The sequence below is a fragment of the Pleurodeles waltl genome, chromosome 3_1, assembly GCF_031143425.1.
Source record: "Pleurodeles waltl isolate 20211129_DDA chromosome 3_1, aPleWal1.hap1.20221129, whole genome shotgun sequence".
NCBI classification, from domain to species: Eukaryota; Metazoa; Chordata; class Amphibia; order Caudata; family Salamandridae; genus Pleurodeles; species Pleurodeles waltl.
This window is the reverse complement of record NC_090440.1, coordinates 1,772,262,055-1,772,285,261: the sequence shown is the minus strand read 5'-3', so window position 1 is coordinate 1,772,285,261 and position 23,207 is coordinate 1,772,262,055. Positions and strand designations below refer to the sequence as shown.

General features: G+C 43.3%; 1 protein-coding gene across 1 annotated transcript in view; it reads left to right on the top strand.

Moving 5' to 3' along the window:
• The window catches only part of KCTD18 (potassium channel tetramerization domain containing 18), a 122,017-nt gene that overhangs the window by 74,914 nt on the left and 23,896 nt on the right, over positions 1–23,207 (top strand). The window contains exon 8 of the mRNA XM_069225773.1: positions 17,392–17,494. Within this exon, the coding sequence (XP_069081874.1) occupies positions 17,392–17,494 (103 nt within the window). The remainder of the gene's footprint in view (positions 1–17,391; positions 17,495–23,207) is intronic.

Sequence of the window (23,207 nt, the reverse complement as noted above, 5' to 3'; positions counted from 1 at the left end):
CATCCTCTTTATGCATGTTGTCTTACTCCAAGCTGTATAGGCTCGAAAGCCTACTACCAATTAAGCATATTAGGTGATGTGCATCTCTGTAATGAGAAGGGGTGTGGTCTAATGACATCAACACCCTATATCAGGTGTGCATAATTATTAGGCAACTTCCTTTCCTTTGGCAAAATGGGTCAAAAGAAGGACTTGACAGGCTCAGAAAAGTCAAAAATAGAGCGATATCTTGCAGAGGGATGCAGCACTCTTAAAATTGCAAAGCTTCTGAAGCGTGATCATCGAACAATCAAGCTTTTCATTCAAAATAGTCAACAGGGTCGCAAGAAGCGTGTGGAAAAACCAAGGTGCAAAATAACTGCCCATGAACTGAGAAAAGTCAAGCGTGCAGCTGCCACGATGCCACTTGCCACCAGTTTGGCCATATTTCAGAGCTGCAACATCACTGGCGTGCCCTAAAGCACAAGGTGTGCAATACTCAGAGACATGGCCAAGGTAAGAAAGGCTGAAAGACGACCACCACTGAACAAGACACACAAGCTGAAACGTCAAGACTGGGCCAAGAAATATCTCAAGACTGATTTTTCTAAGGTTTTATGGACTGATGAAATGAGAGTGAGTCTTGATGGGCCAGATGGATGGGCCCGTGGCTGGATTGGTAAAGGGCAGAGAGCTCCAGTCCGACTCAGACGCCAGCAAGGTGGAGGTGGAGTACTGGTTTGGGCTGGTATCATCAAAGATGAGCTTGTGGGGCCTTTTCGGGTTGAGGATGGAGTCAAGCTCAACTCCCAGTCCTACTTGCCAGTTCCTGGAAGACACCTTCTTCAAGCAGTGGTACAGGAAGAAGTCTGCATCCTTCAAGAAAAACATGGTTTTCATGCAGGACAATGCTCCATCACACGCGTCCAAGTACTCCACAGCGTGGCTGGCAAGAAAGGGTATAAAAGAAGGAAATCTAATGACATGGCCTCCTTGTTCACATGATCTCAACCCCATTGAGAACCTGTGGTCCATCATCAAATGTGAGATTTACAAGGAGGGAAATCAGTGTCTGGGAGGCTGTGGTTGCTGCTGCACGCAATGTTGATGGTGAACAGATCAAAACACTGACAGAATCCATGGATGGCAGGCTTTTGAGTGTCCTTGCAAAGAAAGGTGGCTATATTGGTCACTGATTTGTTTTTGTTTTGTTTTTGAATGTCAGAAATGTATATTTGTGAATTGTGAGATGTTATATTGGTTTCACTGGTAATAATAAATAATTGAAATGGGTATATTTTTTTTTTTGTTAAGTTGCCTAATAATTATGCACAGTAATAGTCACCTGCACACACAGATATCCCCCTAACATAGCTAAAACTAAAAACAAACTAAAAACTACTTCCAAAAATATTCAGCTTTGATATTAATGAGTTTTTTGGGTTCATTGAGAACATGGTTGTTGTTCAATAATAAAATTAATCCTCAAAAATACAACTTGCCTAATAATTCTGCACTCCCTGTAGTCCTAGAGTATTTGGGGAACAGCATCTTTCCCCCAAATATTCCAGGAGACTTATTTGCTATTCTGACTCCAGTCCTGGAATATTTTAGGGAAAGTTTTTTTATAAATTCTCCAAGTATTTTTAGGAAGGGTTGAAAAGTAGCAATTTTAGATGGAAGAAAGTCCTGCCCTGAGGTCGCAGCTTAGGGCTTAAAAATAGGAATATCTTTTCAAGAAATGTGGGGGTATGGTAGACCTCAACCTTACAGAAAATATCTGGTTTATCCTTGGACATCAGTGGTTCAGGTACCCGTGGACTTTCAGGGTTCAGTAAGGCAGCTGATGAAAACCTTTTGCGTGGCTGCTGCTACCTCTGTCCACTCCACTACCACCAGTCCATTGGATGTAACACTTCGATCTAGGGATGCACTAGTTTTGAATATTTCTTCTCTAACACCTGTCCTAGTGCCTTAATGAGATGTTGCACATCACAATCTGCCCTACAACCAGATGAACCTCTGAATACCGCTTCAGCAGACAACAAGGGGATGATACTCACCATGACAACCTCTAGGAATGGGACTTTATGTTCTTGGTGAAGACACCAGCCCAGAACTAACACCACACATAGCCTTTCTGTCCCAGATGATATCCATCCCTTCCACTGCCTAAGTGTCAGAGCCTCTCAATACTTCAACTTAACAGTCATCACTATGCAAAACCTTAATTTCTGTTTGTTTTTAAGAATAGGTCATGATGATTGGTTAAGTCTAGTCCTATTCTAGACCTCATCTGAGAAGATTTCACCTGTGCAAGAAATCCGCCACATGCTTTCTTGTAAATAAAAGTATAGAGTGCTAGACACAGCTTGCCCATGTTTTAAATTGGATTCAGTGATTGCAGCAGCACAATGAAAATCACATAGTCTGTCTACATCTGGGTTGGTTTCTGCAGACTGTGAGGTTAAGTGCCTATTTACTAGGAGCAAATGGCTAAGTGTCTTTGCTGCAATTTCAGTAAAAATTGACAATACTACCACTATACTATCCAGGTCTGATCGCCAGCTACGGTATGACATCTCCCGTGTCATGGAAAAAATGTATTGAGGAATATTGTAGCAAATTTAGATCTGTCATTGTAGAGGGTTAGGAGCCATAATTTGCAAGTACGGATGCAGCCCTTGGTGCATCTAATACTAGCTTTTTTCAGGTGATTGTTTCAGACGCATATGTTTTAGGGTGAAGGTGCAGGCCGGGGTTATAGATATGCTATTAAATCAGCATCACCTGTTTAGATAAACATGTTGACAGTGCTCATAAGGCTATTAAAACCGATATGGCCAAGTCACTTGGTATCAGTGCACAGGACAAAAATCAACAAGGATCATCGAGCATTTTTCACTCCTACAGACAAGGTTTTTACAACCAACCTCAGTCTATCCCGCAATAAATTATGCAGTAATATGGAGGAAGACACGAAAAGAAGGGCAAGTACCTCTCGTCCAGCAAGGGGCAGAGCAAGCCTGATAAGCATGTCTTTCCATGCAGCCTGCATGACTTTCCATGCGGCCTCCTCTCCCAATCTCCTATACCAGTATGGGGAGAAGGTTCAATACCCAGCTCAATTACATCCCACCTCTGGATAATACTATGGCATGGTCATGCAATAGACGTCTTAACAAAGCTCCTCTCAAAGCCTCTGAGGAAGGAGTATCACGTCCGTAGCAAGTTATTGTCCTACCATCCTAGTGCTAATCGTGGACATTTGCAAGTTGTTTTTGTTCGAAGAAGTCTCTTAAACCATGAGATATGAAGTGACTCCTCCTCTTGTTGTGCATTGGTGCAGACTCCATATTAGATTGTTTTTCTTCCGCCATCGGGTTTGAACGTGCACCGACTGGGCTCCGAAGCAATCATGTTTGTAACACCATTTTTTGTTAAGCCCTTTCAGTAGCCTTTTCAATCCTTCAGCATCAGTTTCGACTGGGCGTTGTTTCCTTGATGTATCAAAAGTTGAATCAGCACCCAAGATAGTATTTGACGTCTCTGACGTTCGGACTCTTGCATCTCTCTGGGGCTGAGAACCATCTTCTGTCCTTCTCCATCTGAGAATGCTGCGTAGGTGGTGGAAAGGACACCCTTTCAGAATTTCCCATGCTACCACCCTCATGCTAAAACAATGAAGGTCTGTGTTCGAGGAAATAGCAAGGCCGGATTTTCTCATTTCACAATACCAGCAGCACTGATAAATCTGTGCACAAAGGTAGCCTTCAATTGAGATATGTTTCTTTACTGTCTATCCCAGTGTTGGTTGCTGTGGAGACTCACCTAAGATAAAAGCTTAGTGATAAGTAAACTTTACTCTTTAGGCAATACTCAGCAGCCTTGGAGCAGGAACGGACCGTCTAGTAGAATCCCCATGTTTTATATTATTGACCAAGTTGCATTGCATATTCTAAAACAGGGGTCTCCAAAAGTTTCTGTAAAAAGAGAAACGTATGTTCAAGTAAAAGCATTGCGAGTTACTATTATTATAAGTGCTGTAATAATGACCACATCAGACAAGATTACAATAGTGGCCACAATATGCATGATTACCAGCAGTGACCACCTCACTGTATCAGCCAGAGTTGCCAGCAGTAATGTAAAAAAAGGCCTTATCTGTTTGGAATGCCTCTGCATAGGCCATACATTACAGCCACAGCGTAGTTCCCCTGGCATAAATTATTAATATTAGTAATAATTCTACCCACACGATTTGTCACTTAAAAATCAGCTTTAAATATATTTGGGGAATTCAGACATTTTTCTCCAAACATGATCTTGAATTGCCAATTTCAAAATCCATACCTTATATCAACCCAGCAAAAGTTTCCAAGTTAGTAGGCTGAGGTACAAACAGGAGAGCTACTCGCAGGTAGTTGGAGAGCTACCAGTAGCTCACAAGCAACTTGTTGGAGAAACCAGCTCTATAGCATTTAAAAAGCTGCTTAGCAAATTCTTTGTATAGTGCTGGATCACCTCGCAAAGGTGATAATGTTGGTGTGTGCAAGTCTCCTCTCCCCAATGCCTACATCTGTTGCCCATCTTGCGGAAGCTGTACTGCATGGACAGCTTTTACTGCAAATGGCCAACAACTAATAGACAGCCAGGTTACTTTCAGTTCCTGATAGGCCAGAAAGCTTTCTTTTCCTTGCCATTTCAGGGTGATCAGCTGGTTCTGCTGGACCTTGCATTCTCACCGAATTGAATGCCACTTTCCATAGTGCAAGCTTTGTGAGGGAAGCCTCAAATACTTTGGACATGTTAATATGATGTTTACTTGCGAGTTGTAAAATGTTGCTTTTTATTTTATTTTTTAATGTTTTAAAATGTGTGTTGTTTTATGGGCATTTTTCAAAATAAGTACATTTTCAATTAATTTGCAATTGTTGATAAAGGTGATACATCAGTCGTGTACAAAACAGAATGGTTTTAGCCGCTCTATCAGAATTAACCCATTCATTAAATACAACTGCCAGGTGGCAAATTTAAACCCATATTCCATGAAAAAGAAGAATTAACACATTGTAAACACCGCAGCGTTAACATAATCAACCCTGGCTCTCTCCTTCCTCTACAGAGTGGCTAAATTCATCTGGGTGATGTTAGATCCCACCTTCTCAGAGCCTAGTGCATGCCATTGAGTGGTTAAAACCAATTGATGTTGTTCCTTTACCTTCAAATGTGCTTGAATGCGGGTAAACCGGCATGAACTGATTGAATTTCCAATGTGTTGGGTGACTTTTACTAGTCTTTTTTTTTCTTTTTTTACTATGTTTACTTTGACGTATTGTTTTTAAGAAGAAATGGTCTCTCTTCACCTTGTTGTGTTGCTTCGACAAAGACCATCTGGTCGAAACACATCAGCTAGCTGAATAAACTTTTGCGGATTAAACGTCTTGGAGTGCGGGCTCTTCTTATGTTGAATGCAACACAGTACATTCTTGGTTGTTTAGCGTGGCCTGCGCCCGCTGCCAAGCACTGACCCCCCACTGGTGGAAGAGGTCAGATGAACTGCAGAATGCCGACCGGTGGATATATGTATATCTATATATAAAATTCTACTAGTGCCGCTGCAGCGCTGGCATCTTGGACAGTCCCTCCGCTATATGGGGTTGGCTGCATGCAGGGGGTTTTGGCGCAGGACCTGTCCACATATGACCGAAGGCCGTGCGCAGTGTGGGGTTGGCTGCATGCAGGGGGTGTCAGCCGCAGATCATGCCCTGCAACCAACTACCCCACCTCGACCCCACCCACTGCGCACAGCCAAAGACCATGTGCAGCGGCGGTTGGATTAGCGTATGGTAATCAAGTATTACAATACTACAATGTCCCTGTATTGTGTATTTCTTTTTTTGTAAAAAATAAAATAAAATACAAAAAAAAATAGAAACAATGTGTTTTTACAATGATGACTTCATAAACATAGTTTGAATTTAAGACTGTTTACATAAACATTCTCAAAATCTATTTAAGTTTACGAAGTCACTGTTGGAACTACAGATATATGTGTTGTGTGGTACATAAATCCAAACAGAGAAAGGACTTCACACATACACACTCACTCACTCCCTCCCTCACCCCCCCCCCCCCCCTCACATCCCCCCACCCAGATAGCAGTGGGCAAGGTTGTCTCTACTATTTGAAATGTTTCAGATATAGGATCCTGATTGTAGGCAGTTGTTTATACAAGCCATGGTAAGAAATACCCTGTGATTTTTAGGTGTTGCCTGTGATAGCGCTTGCGAGAGATATTGTATGCAGAAGGGACTTGGACCCCGCCCATTGCTTACCATTCGCTGGCTTCATTGCCACTCCTATTTGCTGACTTATAATTAGCCAGGACGTGTTGGCTTCACTTCCTTATCTATCTATTGGTTGGAGCATAGACCAAGGACTGGTTGCTACAGCTAGATTTCTGTCCTACCACTGATCACCCTGTGATTGAGGTACTACTTTTTTATCGTCATCCTTGATGAACCTCTTGTCATTTGTAGCTATGTTTTCATAAGCCACACACACTTCAAAAAGCCCTTTTTCTTTCTAATTCAGTGTTTATTGTGACAGCAGATATTATGTGCTTCCAAATGTATTTTCACTGAGATAGACATGGACACAATTGCTTTCTTTATGTGATAGGAGTTTTGCCAAAGGTCTTGCTTTTTCTTTTTCACACATGTGGAGATTAACTGATTTGCTCAGAATCACAAGGGTGTTGTGGCAAAACCAATATGTCTCTCCTTCGAGACTATTGAATCTGCCACTGCCTCTTGTTCATGCGGTACACCATGTGCAAGCTAACTTTGGCAATAATGTGTAGCTATGCTGTATAGCAGTGACATGGCTGCTGCATAGCATGATTAAAAATAATAATTTAACAAGCATTTGCAGTGCAATAGGTCTCACATTTACTTGAGTTGGAGCTATTGGCTTTGTAAATGCATAACATGACTTTTTTGCCACATTAATTGGTCAACCCTGCCACATATTTTGGTTCTTTCTGCCTCTTAATTCCAGTGGCCCTGCATATAAGTAAAGCGCTAGTAGGCCTACTGGAATCTTTTTCTTAACTAGGCCCTTAAAACACAAACTACTCCCAGGTGCAAAACATATGTTCGGTGGCATGTGTAGCTGCAGATACACATGCTGTGCATAGTCCGCCGTCTGGTGTTGGGTCGGAGTGTTACAAGTTGTTTTTCTTCTAAGAAGTCTTTTTGAGTCACGAGACCGAGGGACTCCTCCTACTTTGGTTCCATTGAGCATGGGCGTCGACTCCATGTTAGATTGTTTTTTTTCCGCCATCGGGTTCGGACGTGTTCCTTTTCGCTCCGTGTTTCGGGTCGGAAAGTTAGTCAGAATCAACGGAAAATTTGTCGGTATTGTTTCGTTCGGTATCGGGTTAGATTGGAATCGACACCGAATCTTGAAGAGCTCCGGTAGCCCTTCGGGGTAATTTTGATCCCCCGTCGGGGCCTGGTCGGCCCGTCCGCGTGCAACATCGAGACTGATGGAACAGACCCCGTTCCGATTCTGTCCTAAATGCCACAGTAAATATCCCTATACAGACCAACATTTGGTCTGTAACTTGTGCCTGTCACCCGAGCACAAAGAAGAAACGTGTGAGGCCTGTCGAGCGTTTCGGTCGAGAAAAACGCTCCGAGACCGAAGAGCCAGAAGGTTGCAGATGGCGTCCACGCCGACAGGACAACAACGGTTTGAGGAAGAGGGAGAAGAAGAAACATTCTCCATCCACGAATCCGATTCCGAAGAATTCGACGTCGAAGAAACCGTGAATAAGACGTCGAAACAAGCATCACACAGAAAAACAGACCAAGCCCAGGGGACGCCACTGCCGACAGGCCATGGCTCAACCCATAAAGTAGGTGACAGCCCATCGGCACCGAAAAAGGGCGAGCTGGTGCCGAGATCGTCCGACTCAGGTCGAGACACAGGCACGCAGCAATCTCGGGACCGAGATACTGCCGCAGAAAAGGGTCGACACCGAGACAGCGGCACCGAAGCTGCTCGGCACAGGGATAGCGGCACCGAAGATGGTCGACGCCAAGAAGGTACGACACCGAAAAAGAGGAAAATCTCTTCGGAGCCGAAAACAACAAAAGACACGGTTTCGGTGCCAAAACGCCCAGCAACCGAACCGAAAGCCAGTTCCTACTCAGAGGAACAATCACTGTCCTCCCAACTTCAAAAACACAGGTTTGAGGAGGAATTACAAACAGCTGTAGATCACACGCAAAAGCGGATCTTTATACAAAGTGGTACAGGGAAGATCAGCAGCCTTCCCCCAATCAGAAGAAAAAGGAAACTAGATTTCCAACAACAAGAAAAAACACCACAAGCAAAAGTGGTGAAGAAGGTAACTCCACCACCCTCTCCACCACCGGCAACTCCTATATCACCGGCACAGACTCCGTCACAATCACCAGCTCATACCACCATGAGCCAAGATGACCAGGACGCATGGGATCTCTATGACGCCCCAGTATCGGACAATAGCCCTGAGTCGTACCCCACTAAGCCCTCACCACCTGAGGACAGTACAGCGTATGCTCAGGTGGTAGCTAGGGCAGCAGAGTTTCATAACGTATCGCTACACTCAGAGCCTATCGAGGATGACTTCCTTTTTAACACCCTGTCCTCCACCCATAGCAATTATCAAAGCCTTCCTATGCTCCCTGGAATGCTTAGGCACGCGAAACAAATCTTTAAGGAGCCAGTTAAAAGCAGAGCAATAACCCCAAGGGTGGAGAAGAAATACAAGGCACCACCCACAGACCCTGCTTTTATTACATCACAACTTACACCAGATTCAGTTGTCGTAGGAGCAGCTCGTAAAAGAGCCAACTCGCACACATCAGGCGACGCACCACCTCCAGACAAGGAGAGCCGAAAGTTTGATGCAGCCGGGAAAAGGGTTGCAGTACAAGCTGCAAATCAGTGGCGCATCGCCAACTCGCAGGCACTCCTAGCGCGATATGACAGAGCCCATTGGGACGAGATGCAGCATCTCATCGAGCACCTCCCCAAAGAATTCCAAAAACGGGCAAAACAAGTGGTTGAAGAGGGACAAAACATATCCAACAACCAAATCCGTTCTTCTATGGATGCAGCAGATACAGCTGCAAGAACTATAAATACTGCTGTAACGATAAGGAGGCACGCATGGCTGCGCACATCCGGCTTCAAACCTGAGATACAACAGGCAGTGCTCAATATGCCGTTCAATGAACAACAATTGTTTGGACCAGAAGTGGACACTGCAGTTGAAAAATTAAAGAAAGACACTGACACAGCTAAAGCCATGGGCGCACTCTATTCCCCGCAGGGCAGAGGCACATTTGGCACATTTCGCAAAACTACTTTCAGAGGAGGGTTTCGAGGTCAAGCCACACAAGCCAGCACCTCACAAACAACACCGTCTACCTACCAGGGACAGTATCAAAGGGGAGGCTTTCGGGCCAATACAAAGGGGGCCAATTCCCTAGAAACCGGGGAAAATTTCAAGGGCCCAAAACCCCTCAAAACAAGCAGTGACTCACAAGTCACTCAACCCCTTCACACAACACCAGTGGGGGGAAGACTAAGCCAGTTCTACAAATCTTGGGAGGAGATAACAACAGACACTTGGGTCTTAGCAATTATCCAACATGGTTATTGCATAGAATTTCTCCAACTCCCTCCAAACGTCCCACCGAAAAAACACAAGATGTCCAAACAGCATATAGACCTTCTAGGACTAGAAGTTCAAGCATTACTGCAAAAAGACGCAATAGAATTAGTACCAAAAACACAAAAGAACACAGGAGTTTACTCACTGTACTTTCTAGTACCGAAAAAGGACAAAAGTCTGAGACCAATATTAGATCTCAGAACACTAAACACCTACATCAAATCAGACCACTTTCACATGGTCACGTTACAAGACGTAATACCACTACTGAAACAGCAAGACTACATGACAACGTTAGATCTAAAAGACGCGTATTTCCATATACCGATACATCCCTCGCACAGGAAATACCTAAGGTTCGTATTCGAAGGAATACATTACCAATTCAAAGTGTTGCCATTCGGAATAACGACAGCACCAAGAGTCTTTACAAAATGTCTAGCAGTAGTAGCTGCACATATCAGGAGGCAGCAAATACACGTGTTCCCGTACCTAGACGATTGTTTAATCAAAACCAACTCGCTAACAAAGTGTTTACACCACACAGATTATGTTATACAAACCCTTTTCAAACTGGGTTTCTCCATCAACTATGCAAAGTCACACCTTTTGCCGTGTCAAACACAGCAATACTTAGGAGCGACAATCAACACAACAAAAGGGATAGCCGCTCCAAGTCCACAAAGGGTTCAAAATTTTCACAAGGTGATACAAGCTATGTATCCAACACAAAAGATACACGCAAAGATGGTCTTAAAACTCCTAGGCATGATGTCCTCATGCATAGCCATTGTCCCAAACGCAAGATTGCACATGCGGCCCTTACAACAGTGCCTAGCATCACAATGGTCACATGCACAGGGTCACCTTCTAGATCTGGTGTTGATAGACCGCCAAACATACATCTTGCTTCTATGGTGGAACAGTACAAATTTAAACAAAGGGTGGCCTTTCCAAGACCCAGTGCCACAATACGTGATAACAACAGATGCTTCCATGACAGGGTGGGGAGCACACCTCAATCAACACAGCATCCAAGGACAATGGGACGTACATCAAAGAAAGTTTCATATAAATCACCTAGTATTGTTAGCAGTATTTCTAGCGTTGAAAGCATTCCAACCAATGATAACCCACAAATACATTCTTGTCAAAACAGACAACATGACGACAATGTATTATTTAAACAAACAGGGGGGAACACACTCGACACAGTTGTGTCTCCTCACACAAAAAATATGGCATTGGGCAATTCACAACCATATTCGCCTAATAGCACAGTTTATTCCAGGGATCCAGAACCAGCTAGCAGACAATCTCTCTCGGGATCACCAACAGGTCCACGAATAGGAAATTCACCCCCAAATCCTGAACACTTACTTCCAAATTTGGGGAACACCTCAAATAGATCTATTTGCAACAAAAGAAAACGCAAAATGCCAAAACTTCGCATCCAGGTACCCACACCGGCAATCTCAAGGCAATGCTCTATGGATGAATTGGTCAGGGATATTTGCGTACGCTTTTCCCCCTCCCCCTCTCCCTCTCCTTCCATATCTAGTAAACCGATTGAGTCAAAACAAACTCATACTAATAGCACCCACATGGGCAAGACAACCTTGGTATACCACACTACTAGACCTGTCAGTAGTACCTCATGTCAAACTACCCAACAGACCAGATCTGTTAACACAACACAAACAACAGATCAGGCATCCAAACCCAGCATCGCTGAATCTAGCAATTTGGCTCCTGAAATCCTAGAATTTGGACACTTGAACCTCACACAAGAATGTATGGAGGTCATAAAACAAGCTAGAAGGCCATCCACTAGACACTGCTATGCAAGTAAATGGAAAAGATTTGTTTGTTACTGCCTTAATAATCAAGTCCAACCATTGCATGCATCTCCAAAAGATGTAGTAGGATATTTACTACATCTACAAAAATCAAATCTAGCTTTTAATTCCATAAAAATACATCTCGCAGCAATATCTACTTACCTGCAGATTACTCATTCAACTTCCCTATTTAGAATACCGGTCATTGAAGCGTTTATGGAGGGCCTAAAGAGAATAATACCACCAAGGACACCACCTGTTCCTTCATGGAACCTCAACATTGTCTTGACAAGGCTCATGGGTCCACCTTTCGAACCCATGCATTCTTGTGAAATGCAATACTTAATGTGGAAAGTTGCATTTCTCATTGCCATTACATCTCTAAGAAGAGTAAGTGAAATTCAGGCATTTACTATACAAGAACCATTTATTCAAATACACAAAAATAAGGTAGTTCTAAGAACCAACCCAAAATTCTTACCAAAGGTCATCTCACCGTTCCACTTAAATCAAACAGTAGAATTGCCAGTGTTCTTTCCACAGCCAGACTCAATAGCTGAAAGAGCACTACATACATTAGACATCAAAAGAGCACTAATGTACTACATTGACAGAACAAAACTAATTAGGAAAACAAAACAACTATTTATTGCATTTCAAAAACCTCATACAGGAAATCCAATATCAAAACAAGGTATAGCTAGATGGATAGTTAGGTGCATCCAAACCTGCTATCTTAAAGCAAAGAGACAGCTGCCTATTACACCAAAGGCACACTCGACCAGAAAGAAAGGTGCTACCATGGCCTTTCTAGGAAATATTCCAATGAACGAAATATGTAAGGCAGCAACATGGTCTACGCCTCACACATTTACTAAGCACTACTGTGTAGACGTGTTATCTGCACAACAAGCCACAGTAGGTCAAGCTGTACTAAGAACTTTATTTCAAACTTCTTCCACTCCTACAGGCTGAATCACCGCTTTTGGGGAGATAACTGCTTACTAGTCTATGCACAGCATGTGTATCTTCAGCTACACATGCCACCGAACGGAAAATGTCACTTACCCAGTGTACATCTGTTCGTGGCATTAGTCGCTGCAGATTCACATGCGCCCACCCGCCTCCCCGGGAGCCTGTAGCCGTTTGGAAGTACTCTTCAACATTTGTACATTTGTAAATATATTACTTTAACCTTCATTTTGTACATACTTAGTCATTCTATTGCATGGGCACTATTACTAACATACACAACTCCTACCTCACCCTCTGCGGGGAAAACAATCTAACATGGAGTCGACGCCCATGCGCAATGGAACCAAAGTAGGAGGAGTCCCTCGGTCTCGTGACTCGAAAAGATTTCTTCGAAGAAAAACAACTTGTAACACTCCGACCCAACACCAGACGCCGGACTATGCACAGCATGTGAATCTGCAGCGACTAATGCCACGAACAGATGTACACTGGGTAAGTGACATTTTCCTTACTTGGCAGGTGGTACAGGTGACATTGCCCACGGGGGAATGAATAAATAATTGTACTCCAAGAATGTGTTCTTACTGGATCACTAGCCCTTTACTGCAGTCTGGAGAGTCGAACAAAGCACCCATGATTTTTTTGCACGCATGATATTGATGATCCTCAGTTAGTCTTGAACTAAAATATTAGTTATAAAATATTGACCATTGTACAGCATAATAAACTGTAAGCTCTCCTCGAGGTTAGTTTTATAAATACATGCATACACACCTTAAGTTTAACAAACTCAAATGTGTAGTTCATCTGGTCAGGTTTCTGCTTTTTATTCGCAGCTTGTATCACGTTATAAAAATGAAACTACAAGCCCCAGAATGCAAAGCAAAAAAAAACTAAATGATCGAATCATACATTGAACTAGGGAGCTGCACAACTCTATGAATATTACTCCAAGGGCTGGTTTCCAGCTTGTATCACATTATAAAAATAGAATGCAAAACAGACACATAAACTAAATGAGCTAATAAACTAAAATACGGCAAAGCCAAGATTTCAGCACCTTACCTGACTGTTTTCATCACGGACTGCAGCTACAGCTCATGAACTAGGGTTGGCTGCCTGCACAGGGTTTGAAAGCAGCCGCAGTGCACACATTTCAAAGCTGTTTATAAAGGGCTTCTGTAAAGTTGTAATATTGTGATGAAACAAAGATCTCATTATTCCTAGAGGCTAAAAAGAAATCTTCAAAGCAGAAAATAGCTTTAAAGAGCTATGCAGTAACACAGCTGCTGCATATAAATGTTAAAAGCACTAAGTATTGAGGCAACTTAATTTTAAAGCTATATCGAGCCAATATATTCCATGTCCAACCACTCCCGGCCCTTCAGCTCACTGTTACAGCGGTAGTTTTTCCATTAGTGACATTTTTCTGTTTAGAGTGCATCTAATGTAAACATGTCAAAATAACTAGGGATTAATGTTCTTTCTGGAGAGAGAACATACTTTTGTATAGTGGAAGCTTGGAGTCATAAGGTAGAGCAGAGGGTTAATGTGCCTGCTGCAAAGAAAATGTGCTAGTCAAATCACAAAGTGCATATAGTATAAAAATGTCAAAATAACTGGCGATTTATATTCTTTCTGGAGAGAGAACATACTCTTGGAAGCTTGAGCCCATGATAAATTAGCACACAGGTTAATGTGCCTGCTGCAAAGAACGTGTACTAAGCAGATCAGAGTGCATATAATGTAAAAATGTCAAAATAAATCTGACGATTAATGTTCTTTCTGGAGAGGGAACAGCTTTGTATTTCTGTCTCCGGGTCAAATCTCGACTATGAAGTCACTTGAGGTCTCTGCTATGGGTCCTGGTGGCCCTTTGTTTTGTCCACGCTCACTATCCCCTGCTTCTGACTCCACAGAGACCTCATTTCCAAGGCTGGACACAGTGATACCCGCCTGCAGCTTCCCTGAGCATGATGGCAGACAGTGCTTTCAACACAGCTCAGGACCTGGAAAGAAAATGCTTTCCGATGTGCCTGGAAGGACTACCACAAAAAAAAAAAACACGAACATATTCATAAATAATTATCATGCATAATCCGACAAGGTGATCCAGTAATCTACAGATCACGTGAATAAAAGCCAAAAGCAAATATGAAATGACTCTTATTAGGTAACAGTGTAAACAATGTGAGCCGCACTCCAATACCACCAATCATATTTGCACTGTGAGCGCTATGCCAGCCACGGAGCGCAGACAAAAAAGTAGTTCACTCATGCTGAAGTATATTGGCAGTTGTGCAATAATCCATTTAACCGGGTCAGTCTGCAAGGCGGTAACAAAACCACCCCAAGGTGGGACAAATGTAAACCATTAACCAATGACATCGAGTGATTTTTGAAAGGCAAGCCCACAAACGAATGAAAGTTATAGGTGTGAGATGGGCATGTTTAAAAGCCCACAATAGTTACAACCGGTCAAAGCGCTTGTGCACTCGACCTAAAAACAAGCTTTGGCAAAACTAATAGGCTTGGCTTGCATTTTGAGTTAAAAAATAAAATAAAAAGCATGCTGCAGTAAAGAAAAAAGGTTTCTGTACACGGTGCATCTATGAAAAAAGGTTTCTGTACACGGTGCATCTATGAGCCATGTAATGGAGTATGGGATGATTCAGTGAACTGATGAGATGTAAAATAGCCATTCAGGCTCTGCAGTGCAAGCACCCTATAATGAGGCCTAATGAAATACTAAAAAGAAAACAGCATGAGGCAAGAGAGAGATGCTCTGTGTGAAGAAGCAGCCATCCTCGGTAGGTTTAAAGAACTGGAGAGGCTGTGAGCACAGAGGGCCTGGTGAAAGCTGGAGAGGCTGTGAGCACAGAGGGCCTGGTGAAAGCTGGAGAGGCTGTGAGCACAGACGGCTTGGTGAAAGCTGTAGAGATAATGGGCAGAGAGGGGCTGGTGAAATCTGGAGAGGCCGTGGGCAGAAAGGACCTGGTGAAAGCCGGAGAGGCTGTGGGCAGAGGGGGTTGTGAAACCTGGAGAGGCTATGGGCAGAGGGGCTTGTGAAACCTGGAGAGGCTGTGGGCAGAGAGGGCCTGGTGAAAGCTGGAGCGGCTGTAGGCAGAAAGGGCCTGGTGAAAGCTGGAGCGGCTGTAGGCAGAGAGGGTCTGGTGAAAGCCAGAGAGGCTGTGGGCACAGAGGGCCCTTTATGACATGTTATGGCCCGCCTCGTCGTTACATTTTGGACACTTCTATAAAAGCTCCTAACTTGAGTGAGTGTTTGATGTGACCCTGTGATGCTGCTGTCTTGCTTCACTGAAAGGAGGGTGAATACCCACTGCTGCCGAACATGTGTGAGGACCGCTCCTCTAGGATAACTAAAACCAAACCCGGAAGTGATCAGGTCAGGAAGGCAACTGCATCTGTCTGTCTGCGAGCCACCCAATGTGTTTTTTTCTTTTTTTTCTTTTTTGTTAATCCTACCCTTCATATTCTCCATGTAACGAGGGTTGTGTTCCCCTCCATGTCACTGGAGACGCTGACAGTTATTTATTTATTTATTTTAAAGTCACTGTCGCTTTTAAGATTTATGGACAATGGTTTTTTCGCCATCATCAAAACGCTACATAACGGTTCTTCACAGTTAATTCCCCCTCGGGGTTCCCACGCGGAGATGGCTCCTTCACAGAGAGGCGTCCAGCTTTACTATATAAATTAGCACAGCGGATCGAGTGCCCGTTGCAGGATCACAGCACAACAACCCACCGGGCACAGTCTTTCATCTTTCTGAAGATGAAAACAAGAGCGCTCCCTACTGAACAAACTGAAAGAGCAATTATTTCAACCAACAGACAATTAACTTTATAGTGCTTGTCTGCTGTGCAAACACCACATGGATTTAAAACACACTCAAAGATTTTAGTGCAGATCAAAAACAATATTCGGAGAAAGACTAAAGGGGCATTTGTCAGGTGATGAAGCCCATCAGTGATCTGTCATGATTTTAGTTTGTAAAAAAAAAAGGCGGTGTACATCCGGAGCAGTAAAAGGCATATCAGCAATCCACCCCAGAACATGCACACTGCTTGCCAGCCCCCCAAATACAGGAAATCCAGTGCTGAACGAGGTATAGCTGTTAGCGTGGTAAATTCCTAACTGGACTTTTCTTGCCACACAGTCTGAAAAAGTAAAACAGTTGACATAAGCGAGCCATTTCAAAGCGCTGCTGTGAGCGCGAAGAGAGAGAAAAGGAGAAAGAAGTTTGCTCGCAGTCAGTTATCGGCAGAAGTGCAATTATCCATGTAACAGGGTCGATGGCCAAGGCGGTAACAAAACCGCCCTAAGGAGGGACAAGCGTAAAACAGTTACCAATGAAAACAAATAATTTTTGAAAGGCAAGTCCATGAACTAGTGATAGTGATGGGCGTGTGTTGGGCATGGTTAAAAGCCCAGATACATAGCAACATGTCAGAAAAGCTGCACTTGCACACTGCTATGCTCATCCTGAAAAGGACTATGATGCACCCAGCACTAATGCATTTTTTTAAAAAAATGTGTTTTCCCTGTCTGCATCACAGGACTTGTTAAACTTAGTTTTAGCCATACTGCAAAGTATCTGTGCAGCTGTACAGCAGGGCTACAAAACATTACCAACACCAATAGCTCTCATAGGCGACACCTTTTGGCTTTATCAATGCTTGTTATAGTACAAAAGTTAATGTAAGAGGTGAGTAGCGATTATTACAATGTATTACCAGTACAGAAGTCTATCTGTTTAATTTGAATCTTTTCACTTGTATTTTTTCCATACGAAGTTACATTTGTCATTATTGCTTGCTATAATTTGTCTTGGCAATGTAGGTGTCAGCTATTGGCGTGTGCCACAGGAAATGATTGAGTGTTGGACACTGGAGGAGAGGCCTCTGCAAGGGAATCCTGACCACATGCCTACAGTCCAGAGAAGGTATGCCTGTGTAGGAAGTGGAAAGGGCTGTTCTTTTTAGAATATCATCATTGTCCTTTTTAGCAGCATAACAAAATCACTTTGTTCTACATTATTCCACCATGCCCTAATAATTAGGAAATCTTGTGGCACTGTAGTGACGTTATACTGCAGCCAGTGTTGTGTGCTAATTATTTTGAAACTTCACTGTTTGTAAGTAGCAGAGAAAAATCTTAGGAAATGGTACCTTGTGAGATTGAATGCAAGATTTCTTAGACTGAAATCGAGAGTTTGCAGTGCTGAATGGGCTGCTTATCAGATCACTACCAATTAGTTCAGGTAACTTGTGGTTGTGCTAAATGTATGGTTAAGGTTATTATATTTATGATTGTTTATATGTGCAACCAAAAAGGTAGTGAAAAGACAATTTGTGACTAAATAATTTGCATAGGAGATCTACAAGCTGTGGTGATGCAATTTTTTTTTACCTTGTCCTCAAAGAGATGGAGAATTTTGGACTTACATTTTAAATTCCTCTGTTTTTTCAAGATGCCCTTACTTATTGTGAAGCGCCTTTTCTGTGGAAAGAAGGCTCCCACACCATGTACATTCTTACAGTCCCTCTTCATGACTTTCCCACTGGAGCAGTGTCTTGTTGATTATTTATTTTATTTTATTGAATTTTTTGGGAAAAATGGCTTGCAGGATTCGTAATTACGGGACAAGAATTAGCCAAAACTGCATATAATCCCCTATAACCACCCATCCCTTACCACGCACGGCCTTTGTGCGTGGCGAGCCTTCAGCCAACCCCCTTAAACCACCCAAACCCCTGGGATGGGTTTTAACCCATCCCAGTTAGCCTAAGAAACTAGGATGACTAGTACCTTACAGAAGTGGACCTTGAACATGGGCACATGATTTGTTTATATCTGTAAGTGCTTCCCTTTGAGGTTTGATTTTTATCACGCGCATCATGCAAGAAGGAAATCTGCCCTGAGTATTCATACAAGAAGAGGCCACTGTTTTGTGCAGAATGTCTACCCAACTGGAGTACTTTCTACTGGCAAATTAGTAAGTGCTGCCTAGCTGGGTTTATGCATAGTGCATCTCCTAGGGCATCTCCTACTCTACAGCTCTAAAAGGACTCCGTGGTAATCTCTCCAGTGACCTTGTGTGTCTAACTTTTACAATCTTATTTGTTCCTTGAGCATCTTCTTCAGATAACTTCAAGTTGGATCTGCAGTTCCACCTTGAAAAGTTGTTTTTTTCTTTTTTTTTTTTTCTTTACATCTCGAGGACCATGGGGGGGTATCTCAGGACCACCTCATTCCCAGCCAGGCCCATTCTCCTGCTGGAGCCAGCATTGCTCCTGCAAGCAGGAAGCTGCTTTAAATAGCAGCTCCCTCTTTGCAGGAGCAGTGTTTTCATCTGTTTGACAGCTTCTGCTTGCTGAAAGCAGAGTTATGTTTGCTTGGCACCCAACAACCCCCCGCCCCTCCCCTTAGGTTTCCATGCATTTGCCCCAGGAAGGTAACGGGTTCCCGGGGTTGGTGGGTGCATGGCCCCCCACATAGATTTATAAGCATTTCCCCAGGGAGGTGCCGGTCCCTGGGGCAGATGAGTGGACCCCCCCCTGCATTCATTTAACACTCCCTGGACCAGGGCTAGGGGGTTAGGCTAACAGTACCCTGCCCTCCTTTTTTTTTTCTTTTTTTTCTTTTTTCTTTCTTTCTTTCTTTCTTTCTTTCTTCTTTTTCTGTCTTTCTTCTGAGACTCGGCTGAAGCCAAGTCTCAAAATAGCTGCCAACACTTCCTGGTTGAAGTTTTGCAAACCAGTCAGATCTCTGCACGATATCTGAATTATTTGCAAATTTGTTGGGACCCTATGTAAACAAATTTGGATTTCCTTTAATTTTTACTGAACGGATTTGCACCAAATAAAAAAAGGGTCATCTGCAGTCCAAAAGCTACCTTTTTGCCAAATTCTGTGTAATTCCATCAGGCGGTTCGGGCTGCAGGCATGTTTAAAGAGTCTATTGGAATTAACATGGGAAACGCACTTTAAAAATTATTATTGTTTTTTTATCAACAACAACCCCCTCCCCCTGTTCTCAACCCCACTGTATGGATCATTCCAAAACTTTCCATACACAGCATGACCCTAGAGAGCAATTGTTTGGGAACATTTTGTTAAGATTCGTTAAACGTGCCAAAGATATAGGCATGTCAACAATGCTCGTTTGTATGGGAAATCGGTCCTAACTATAACTACCTACTGCCGACCACCTGTAGGTTTTGTGTGTGTGTATATGTTCAATGGCATGTGTAGCTGCAGATGCACATGCTGTGCATATCTCGCCATCTAGTGTTGGGCTCCAAGTGTTACAAGGTTTTCTTCTAAGAAGTCTTTTTTAGAGTCACGGGATCGAGTGACTCCTCCTCTCAGTGATAGTGCACATGGGCAACTACTCCTTTGTTAGATTAGGACTTGTTCCCTCTCGCTCCAGGACTTTTGATTTGGAAACTCTATATTCTCTTAAACTTTTCTCATACCGTTGGTATTGTTTTGAACACGGTTTCTTTTCCACTCAATTCGATAGTACCGTTGGGATCAAGGAAACGCCATTTTGGGCGTTCGCGCCCTCCTTAGGGCCTGTTCGGGCCTACTGCGTCACAGCCTGATGGATCGGACTACATTCCTATTCTGCTTCGTACCACGCAAAATATCCTTATACCGACCAGCACTTGGTCTGTAATCTGTCTTTCTCCAGAACATCCTGAAGAAAGCTGTGAGGCGTGTTGGTCTTTTCGATCGAAGAAAACATTATGCGATCGAAGGGCGCGAAGATTGGACATGGCATCCAAGCACACGGAGTCCACCACTGACACCCTCTAAGAGGAGCATGCACAAACGGCTGTTTCGATCCCAGACTCCGACTCTGAACAGGGTTTAGACGACGACAGCCAGCCAATAGCCGTGGCACAGTATGTGAGTACACCTGCCCCACCACCAGCTTTTAAAAAATTAGGAAAGGCCTTGGGTGCATCACTGCTGTCAAGCCATGGTTCCACCCGAAAAAAAATAATCGTCGACCGTTTAGCACCAAAAAAAGGCCAAAACACTCACAGGTTACCACGCCTGTTTCGGTGTCGCGGTCGAGCCGAAAAATTACAAGCCTCAACCTCCAAATAGAGCCGACGCCCAACATCATCGGATCAGAAGAGAGTACACACTGCTTCGGAGCCGAAACCTATGCCAACAGCTTTGGAGGCAAAACATCTCGGTCCGACTTCGGAGCCGAAAACATCATCTTATACAGAGGAGACAGAGGTTTGGGCTCGAATGAGGCAGATGCCTTGGACATTGACTGAACATTCTTCTAAGGGCACAAAACATACCTCTGAACAGTAAATGGAGGAAACAGACATTCAATCTATTTTAGACATTATGGATAGCAAGCAGAGAAGAATCCACATCCAGAAATAGACTGGAAAAATTATTACTTCTCCACCTCCACAGACTAAAAGAAAGTTAGCGTTTCAGGAGACTCTTGATACTGCCCCACCACGGACAAAAATTTTCAAGCTGAAGGAAAAGCCAAAACCTCTTCAGCTTTCTCCACCACATTCACTGCAACTTTCTTTTTCACCACAACCTCTCACTCCACCACCTTCACCATCACACTCTCACACTTCACAAGAAGATGAAAGGGGTGATTCCAGTTAAACTGTAGACCCATGGGAGACATGTATGATTCTGATCCTATACCATCTAATGATACAGATCTCTACCCTACTAGACCATCCCCTCCAGAGGATAGTACAGCTTATAACCAAATAAAATCCAGGGCAGCTGCATACCATGGGTTGCAAATGCATGCAGAACCTTTAGTAGAGGATTACATTTTTAATACACTATCTTCAACTCGTAAGCAATACCAGTGTTTACCTATGCTTCCTGGTATGCTTAAGCATGCAGAAGAAATATTTAAAGAACCAGTTAAAGATAGGGTTCTAACACCGAAGATTGACAAATATAAGCCTGCAACATTACGCAACAATTACCACCAAATTCTGTTGTGGTCAGTGCAGCCAGGAAGCGTGCCAATAGTCAGTCTTCTGGGGATACCCCACCCCTGATAAAGAAAGCAGAACATTTGATGCTGTGGGGAAAAGGGTGTCAACACAAGCAACCAACCAATGGGATATTGCCAATTCCCAGGCCTTGTTAGCAAGATACGACAGGGCGCATTAGGATGAAATGCAAGAATTCTTGCAATAACTACCCATGGAACACCAAAAGTAGGTGCAGCAAATTGTGGAAGAGGGTCAGACCATAACAAATAATCAGATTAGGTCTGCTCTAGATGCAGCTGACACTGCAGCTAGGGGAATTAATACCAGCAACACAATTAGACGACATGCATGGTTGAGGTCCTCAGGTTTTAAACCAGAAATACAACATGCGGTCCTTAATATGCTGTTTAACAAACATCAGCTCTTCAGACCAGAGGTAGACACAACCATTGAGAAACTGAAAAAGGCTCTGAGACCTCAAAAGCCATGGAAGCCCTTTATGCTACACCATCTCGGGGTTCCTTTCGGAAACCGCATTTTAGGGGAGGTTTTAAAACCCAAACTGCAGAGTCTAACACCTCCCATCCAAAACAAGGACAGCAGTACTACCCAAGGGGGTCATTTTGAGGCTCTTAGAGAGGACAACATTTCAGGGCCAGAGGAAGATTTAAAGCCTCAAAGGGTGCTTCCACACCCACTAAACAATGACTTCCCAAACATCCCACAATCCCATACGTCTCCTTTTGGAGGAAGACTGCAACAATTCCATTCTCACTGGCAAAACATCACCACAGATCAATGGGTACAGTTATCCACAGTGGTTATTGCCTAGAGCTCATCTCCGCTCCACCAAATATTCCACCTCGTTCTCACAGACTCTCCAGAACACTCTATTCTTCTAAAACAAGAGGTACAATCTCTATTACTCAAGGGGGCAATAGAAATAGTTCCCATCTCACAGCAAGGGACAGGAGTATACTCCCTGTACTTCCTTGGATGTTAGAGATGGTACTCCGAGACCCATTCTCGATCTCTGACCTCTAAAACGATATATCCTGTCAGAACCTTTTCACATGGTCACTCTACAGGATGACATTCCCCTACTACAAAAACAAGATTACGTGACAGCGTTAGATCTAAAAGACGCTTACTTTCACATTCCCATACATCCAGCTCACCACAAGTATTTAAGGTTCATAATATCAGGCAAGCATTACCAGTTCACGGTGCTAACCTTTGGAGTAACAACACCACAAAGAGTTTTTCACAAAATGCCTAGCTGTAGTAGCGGCATACCTTAGGAGACAACACATACATGTCTTCCCTTATCTAGACGATTGGTTAATAAAATCCAGCACCATTCTAAAATGCCAACAATACACAATAGATACCCTACACACATTAGGGTTCACAATCAGTTACCAGAAATCTCATTTTCAGCCAGCACAAATTCAACCTTATCTAGGCGCAATTCTGAATACTCAATCTGCACTAGCCCACCCAAATCAACAACGGATACAAGCCTTACCCTACCTCATATCACAAATGCAGGTCAATCAAACTTATACCGTAAGATTTGTCATGAAACTATTGGGAATGATGGCATCATGCAGAGCGATCGTACCAAATGCGAGGCTAAACATGAGACCACTGC